Below are 8129 nucleotides of genomic sequence, written 5' to 3' on the forward strand. Positions count from 1 at the left end.
CACTTTACAAACGGTGCATTTAAACTGAAAACAGATATTGAAATAACGCTTTGCTTGTTCCGTTCTTTATATTGATTAGGGAATTTAAAGACATTGCTTTAAAATCTTGACAAGACAAAATGGAAACTGATACGATTAAAGAAGATCTCAAAAATGTTTTAGATAGTCGGGAAGAAACGATTTTGGTGTTAAACAATTTATCCCAGGAATACTTAAAAACTAGCGAAAAATATAATAAAACCAATATTTTTACCAGAGTTTTATCTATTGTGGCTGGAACGGCTTCAGCTGGACTTGCCATCGCGACGCCTTTTACTGCTGGGCTTACCGGTGCGCCTGCCGTAGTACTTGCTGGCGTATCTGCTGCTAGTTCTGCTGCGTCACTCGGGGCATCATTTGCCCAGAATATCAGCGATAAAGGCTATATGAAACAAGTGCATGCGGTTTTGGAAAAAGACCATTGGGCGTCTGCGCGACTTGAACGTGATCTGAGGGCATTTCTGAAGTATCAGTCATTAGCGATGGACACTACTACGTTGGCAACCAGCTTAGCGAATCTTGGATTTCATACCCTAAATAAAAGCGCAGCTATTCTGAAAGCGTCTGGCAAGTCTATGCAGATTGTTGATTCCATTACGGATGCTGCTGAACTCCTTGGAAAAGCCAGTAAAGTCCTGACCAAAGTCAGTAAAGCTGTTTTGGTCGTTTCGATTCCCGTTGATGTCATACTGCTCATTGTCGACCTGAAGCATTGCGCTAATTACTCGGAAGTGGAAGTTATAATCCAGAAAGCTGTCCGGACATTACTGCAAAACATAGCAGTAATGAAAGATTTACTTGCAGGTAAACACATTCCTTATACATAATGATGATGATGATGATGATGATGATGACGACGACGATGATGATGATGATGATGATGATGATGATGATGATGATGATGATGATGATGATGATGATGATGATGATGATGATGATGATGATGATGATGATGATGATGATGATGATGATGATGTCGTGTATGTTGAGGTCTAAAACTGCATTAATAATCATTTAGAATAGTACTTATTCTAAGCTGATTGACAATTTCATGGACTGTAAATCAAATATCAAAAACTGCTGATTTTTACTTTTGTTTTATAAAAGTGAACTTCACATCATTCTCAATTCTAGACGTATGTACAACTATTTAATTTCAGTACTGGAGGGTTAAGAAGAAATCAGAGAGAATGGCTTCATGCATGTAATCGTTGTTCGAAACATACCATATACCACCTGTCAATGGTAAATTGGATATATATACGTGTGCGGTATTAGGATCTTATGAATTAAATATATTCGAGCAATAACAATGGTTGACTGGGCAAGGTAGATAAAGAATACACTTAACAACCGGTGCATATATTCTGATAAACAGATTTTCATCAAATGCTACATTTATAAGATATTTTAATGTATGTATATAATACCTCGTTTCCGTCATTGTTTATTTGATCATATATCTCTCTTTTTTGATGCCGACATAAACCATATTAATTTCAAAACCTCGTATTCATAAGACTTTAGGATAGTTGTTTCTTTCACTATAAGATAGCAAATGATTTCACCGAATGAGCACCACAAACTGTATTTTACGAGCAGCTATGCCATGAGTGAAATATTTAATTTTAGAGTTCATGAGGTGAATTATAATCTAATCTTATACTGAGGTATATCACAAATATTTTTTCATACGTTAAAAAAATTATTAGGAGTAATTGATCAGGAAATAATTCCAAAAATAATCCATATGCATAAAAGGATGTTCATTTTATTTGTCTTCTCTGTTTTTGTACGTTAATATAACTTTTGTATCAGTGCAACGGGCTGAACTAGATTAAAAACACTGTGAAATTACACAGCGAGTTACTCACTGTTTTGAAGGGTGAGTTTGTTAGGTTGTGACCCTCTGCTTTTTTGTTTAAAAAAAACACACAAAAGTAAATATGATATTTACTGCACCACATTGCTTACCATGTATTTGTTTGCCAACTTGTAATACAATATGCTGTCTTTGTGTGGCTCTTTGATAATAAGATCGTCAGATTTCAGTACAAATGAACTACTCGATATTGCACAATAGTATTAATTTTCAAAACCGTGATGTTTGTGAAATACAATATTTCGTTTTGACAATTAAGTCAATCTGTTATGGTGTATATTGATTATTTTTTTATTAGTCTTGTTTTATCTGTTATAAATTTATGGATGGTTATTTAGATAACTACTGTATATTATAATGTGACTTCAGAATTATTTTATATTAAAATAAATGTTGTCATTTGTTCGTTTGGTTTTAATTTATAATAGTTTAAACCGATAATCTATCCAAACTATGCAATCCACTGGATGTTTACTTCGTGTAGTTTGAAGGTATAGACCACTAAGACTCATGCGCCGACTGTTCGACAGAGTCCCCCACCCCCGACCCGACACAATTTGACATTTCTACCTACTTTTCAGTGTATTCTCAGGGAAATATCTTTTGTCAATTATTAGAAAAATACTTGGTTAAGTCTTCAATCCGTAATCTAAGCACGCTGTCTTAACCATGTTGCGAAGATATTTATCACGAGCAACCTTCAGTAGAAAAACAGTGAAGTTAATTTTCAGTTGAGATAGAAACAGAGAGAGAGAGAGAGAGAGAGAGAGATAGAGGGACTTAAGTTCTTCGGTACTTATTTGTGCTGTGTATTGCTCTTTTAATTTTAAAAAAAACACTTGACAGAAACTAACTCAACGTTATAATTGAAGTGTTGATAACCACTTTTTTGTTCACAACTAACGCTTTAACGAAACTAGTATTTTAATATTTTACAAGAAGTACTTTCCATTTTTGTGCTTTCTTTTCCCATTGTGTATCTTTCCGTGAGAAAATAACGTTCCTAACGACAGCCGTTTCTAACATGTTTAAATACAAAGATTCTTATCATGTAAATATAGTAGTGTTTTAAAGGCAAACTATTTGATGATTTACGCAAAACTGAATGTTGTCAACCCCAGGTCTTTATTCTGTATACACTACTTTAAGTACAATTGGCAAAATGCCTGACAAAATCTTGTTTTCATGAATGGGATTCTGTTAGGGGATATGATGAACTTTCTCGTTACAGTTTAATACATTTCAGCTTGGACGATTTGTCATGTCATCATACAGGAATTTTATTATTATAAAACAAAATACCTTATTGCATAGGCTTAGATTAAAAAAATGTTCCAATTCTGATACATTGAAACTGCCTAATTTATCGTTCAGGATTATGAGATTTTCCCACAGTACTCAATAAAACAGAGTAAAATATTGTACTCAGGGTATAGACGATAGGCTAAACTCAGTACAATAACTCTTATAAGAAAGTTTTTTATATTCCCGTTCATATAACTGGACGTTTTGTAGTTTCACCTTTGGCGTACAGTGGGCAAACGGGTGTGTGTTGTCATTGAATGTTTTTATTCTTTCCGAAACTTAAGAATTATGCTTTCAATCATCATTGAAGTCAGCCGAATGAATATGGGCTAACTATCTTGGACATGTTTAATAACCTTACATATTGTCAGAGTCACCCGATAATAGTCGCCCTTTAATTATACAAATTACCTTAAAGTGATTATGTTTGATTTAAGATTTTAGAGGCCGTTGTCCAATTATCGCCAATTTTTGATAGGTAAGTGAATGTGCAGATAACCTAGGTTAGTTCATGTTCGATGATCAGCCATGTTTCCTCAGTCACTCCAGAGAATTGAACCTGTTAACGGTTTTATGAAATGCCAAATTGAACTAACTTATATAACTTTATGATAAACCTAGAATCTTAGCGACAAGGAGACACCCAGGTGATTCATGCTCAATTGAGCTGTATAAAAACTTAAAAACAACGCGCGTTGGTATTTTGTGTATTAGGTCAAAACAAGTATCAACTATGAAGTTATTCAATGCATTTTAGTTTGTTTGGTTTTGAAGAAATGAGGTGAGTCATAATGTTTTTATGACCATTGAGAAAAACGGATGCCCTTTGTCATCCTTGAGGCGTTATTATCTTGCTATACATGCTTTGCATAAATGAGTACAGAGATCTTATAAAATTGCCTATGTCTTTAAAATATATCACAGCTTTGTTTCTATATTCTTAGTTTATATTTATTTTATAACGATTGTGGAGATTGTTATGATAACTTATACTAAGTCACTCTTTTTGGTTCGATGTTTCCCGAGAGTTTGGTCTTTTGTTATGGGGGAAACCGGAGTTACCGGAGAAAACCCCACTTTTCCGGCTTGGTGACCACTCAACAATCGTAAAGTTGCCAATACCGGAAATCGAGCCTGGGTCGCCTTGGTGAGAAGCAAGTGTGCTAACCAATGCGTTATCCGGACAACCTAAAGTCGGTATTCCTATGCTGTATGCAAAGCGGTTTGTGATCAATATTAAACTATAAATAATGTGCAAATTGTTATGAAACCAACTACACGAATAGTTCAAATTGTACTCGAGCACTTTCGCGCGGGTGTATCAATTCAGTCAGAAGGGTATTTGCTCAAATGACTGTACAATGTTATGGGAACAACTGTTAATAAATCACTGAATTGAATAGCGTGACGGTTTTTATTATTCGAATGCAGGTTACTGAACGGACACATATCAGTGCTATTCGCATGTCAGCTCTTTTATTTAAGGTTGATTCTTGTTTGTTCGTTCATGCGGTATGAACGCTCGGTCGTGATTTTGGAACTCAATTCCAGTTAGCTTCCTGCCATCAAACAGACAAGATAAGTGGATACGACGTAAAACCGGTCATGAACAAATATGTCTAAATTACAATCCGTCGCAAGAATAACACATTTGCTACACATTTAATAATTAAAGGAAATGTCCATGTCCCATTGAAATATTGCTGCCTCAAAACAAACATTATTAGTATAAACGATAATGCGGAGAATACAGGCATTGCTAATTAAATGTTTGAAAATTTTACTTTGGAAATTAAACAAAAAAAGGTGTGAAGATGGTACATGCAAAACCTGTAAGGACTTTGATGAATAAACAAAATCAATTTTAACAGACACATGCCATAAATGCAATTCCTTGGTTCATGCAAAATCACGAAGGACGTATTATCGTAGCCCTTATGTCGTTGTAGTATGAGTTGTCAGCGCCGGCACAGTGTTTTATCTAGACCATAACGCAATAACCTTTTAAGATTGGTACACATGTACTTGCACAGCATTTCCCATACTTCTAATTTTAACACTTCATTGACAGAAGAGGATGTTTAAACAGCTTTAACCAAGACCTGGTGAAAAAGTAAAAGGTCGGTATTGGTAGGTCTTTAAACTCTTTTGACAATAGGTTTCACACCTGTATCTCTTTTACAGTTATAATACATGAATTGGAAAGCTGATGGTCATATTTGTTGGCTACTGCTTCTTTTATGTTGGAAATTATCAAGTCAAGTTGTAATAATAGAATATGAAATTATCATCAAAATAGTCAATTGATAAAGACTTTTTAATGAATGAGTGGTCTGTCTAAGTTGTTTGGACTATACGTCGATTTTATAGTGTTTGTCTTTATAGTTTCCGTAGCATTATTTTTAATTAAATTCATTTGTGAAAATAGGAATATGTTTTGTCATCATTTTAATAATGTTATAGAATCTCTCAGATTTATGGTGATGTTGTAAAGAAAATTCGTAAAATAAGAATGTGTCGAGCAGGTGGTTGCGCAGATAGACTCAATGAATCGCTTTGATTTTTATTTGAAACTTGGATATAACGGCTATACTTTGAAGAACACTTGCCTTCTAGTTTTTGAAGATGAATTCCTTACAAAATATAAGGTTAAATATAGCGTCCTTACATAACAAAACTTTCAATCCTTTCATATTATGAATATTTAGGAGATTTAAGTTTTTTTTAAAGCGTCTTTGGCTGACTAGGAATGTTCTGGCATGTGAAGTCTCTCTCTTTAAATATTTTACATATGTAATCATTTGGAAGAAAAATGTAGCTAATGCATGTCGTTTTTATTTTTAATAATGTTTTCTTTATTTGTTCCCAGTTTTAGTACAATGGTGCTTTTTATTATGAAACTCTCTTAAACCTTCTATTTTCTAAGGCAGACTGAGTGTGATGCTCATAGTTTTAAACAATAACTGCATTATATCTTTGAAAAGTTATGCGTTAGGTACTCCTATTTTGTATTATTGTATTCCTCAGTCTGCAGATAGAGTTTGGATCTCTAATCATAGAAGTACTTGGGATTTAGCTATTAGTTTATTATTATTTGTTTCATAATTAAGTTCCCTAAGATACTGCATAAATTTAACCTTTTTACGTTTTTACTTTATTCAGTATTGTTGGGATAAGAGTGAGGTTTGTGCACATAAACTGGTTTAAACCCCCAGTAAATATACATTTTACTGACCGTTCCAAGGCGGTTCCTAACAATCCTTGATAAACATACCTAGTGTTTATATCGTATATATGCACTGTGTTGTTTGTGGAGTTTTGTGTTGTTGTTGTTTTTGTGTTCTATGTCTTTGGCGTTTACCCTATGCCATTAAACGGGGTTTATTTTTTAACTTTTTGCTATTGAGCTTGTTTCTGCTTGTTCATGTAAATATTAATCTAAGATTGTACATATTGAGAGGATTTTTATAAGTTATATACTGAACGTATTTTATGCTTGGACATTTCAAGGTGTTTTGAAAGGATATATAGGGGATATTATGAAATGACGCTTTGTTTGGTCTGTATCACGTCAAGTTCGTTGTGTAAACGCGTATCCGTCGAGACCGCAGGTACGTGTTTACTCTCCGAACGAGACATGATGCAAGTCACCAGAAAAGCATCCTGTCGCAATATTCCTTTTATTTTATACCTGCCTATTTTTTTATTTATGTTTTATTTTTCGGTTTCATTTTAATTTAAAACTACCGCTATCTTTCAAACGTCATAATACTGAATGACTTGCGCGTATGAATGAGTTACGTACATGTGTATTAAAGTGAAGGGAAGCTACTCTATTGAAACGACGACAAAAGTTACAGAATTTACTTTATTGAGAAGAATAAGAAGAAAACGTTTTATATCTCAGCAAAATTAAGAAATTGCTCATACGAAAACTTACTTAATGAGACAACACATAAAGATAACAAACATAAACGGTACCTATTTAACTAGAATTCACTAATCGTCATTTCCTGTAGATGTAACGCGGCCAATTTAACAAAGTGCCTTTTGGACGATTATTATATGCATAATTCCAAAAAGTTTGAAAGTTATTGGCGAGCTGCTCTTGTTTATGAAAATGCTACAATTAATAAACGTGGAATTGGCAAACAACTAGTTTTCTAGTTTGGAAGTGTTCTCTAGCTGCTTCAAGCGTATCTTCATATTTCTTTGAAGAACCATGTTCCTGAATATTTACATGCTTCTGGTGGCGTGAGTAAAACATGGAAATTTCATGCATCTAAAAGTTGATAGGTTTTACCAGTTTTTTGTTACGCTATTTTAGCGACGCGACGGTAGTTTCTAGACTACACATGGTACTAGCATGATACGAACTCAGAAAACGACAGTACGGTAATACATATTTTTAATCCGGCGTGCTGTACTTTCACTGATGGATATGGAAAAGGAAATTTATAGGCATGAAATAATTGTCTTTATTTCAGCAAAAAACAGTGGAAGTCCCAGTTCAGTATGTCGCGTAATGCCAACGCTCACTTAACTTTCGTGATAGTTCGTTCAGTAAACAACCAACAACTGTTCAAGTGTTCTAAGTCTTTATTTGTTATGCACCTTCTTAAGTATCATACGGGCTATATGTCTAGTTCATGCCCAAAACCTAACCTCCACTAACTGTGTAACATCCTTTCATATATACTGCTGATTTCGTCTAGTTTGTGACAGGTGTGCATATTTAATTTCTTGTTATATACAAAAAGATGTATTCTACAGTCATGAACTGTCACGCTAATTGGTCTAATAGCCAGCGGCTATCACGAACTGTCAGCATCTAAGTAAATCTACATTTGATCACCATGATGAAGTATTTGCTTTTTGTTACAAATAAACTCTGATTTCTACT

At 34.1% G+C, this 8129-nt stretch overlaps 1 protein-coding gene across 1 annotated transcript; it reads left to right on the forward strand.

The window, feature by feature from the left end:
• On the forward strand, positions 1-2324 carry LOC128207232 (uncharacterized). The gene is made up of 2 exons (XM_052910042.1): positions 1-843; positions 1200-2324. The coding sequence occupies exons 1-2, from the start codon at positions 120-122 to the stop codon at positions 1211-1213; spliced, it is 738 nt and encodes a 245-aa protein (XP_052766002.1). The 5' UTR covers positions 1-119; the 3' UTR covers positions 1214-2324.
• The last annotated feature ends 5805 nt before the right edge of the window (positions 2325-8129 follow it).

This window comes from Mya arenaria, chromosome 11 (genome assembly GCF_026914265.1).
Source record: "Mya arenaria isolate MELC-2E11 chromosome 11, ASM2691426v1".
In the NCBI taxonomy this organism is placed as follows: Eukaryota; Metazoa; Mollusca; class Bivalvia; order Myida; family Myidae; genus Mya; species Mya arenaria.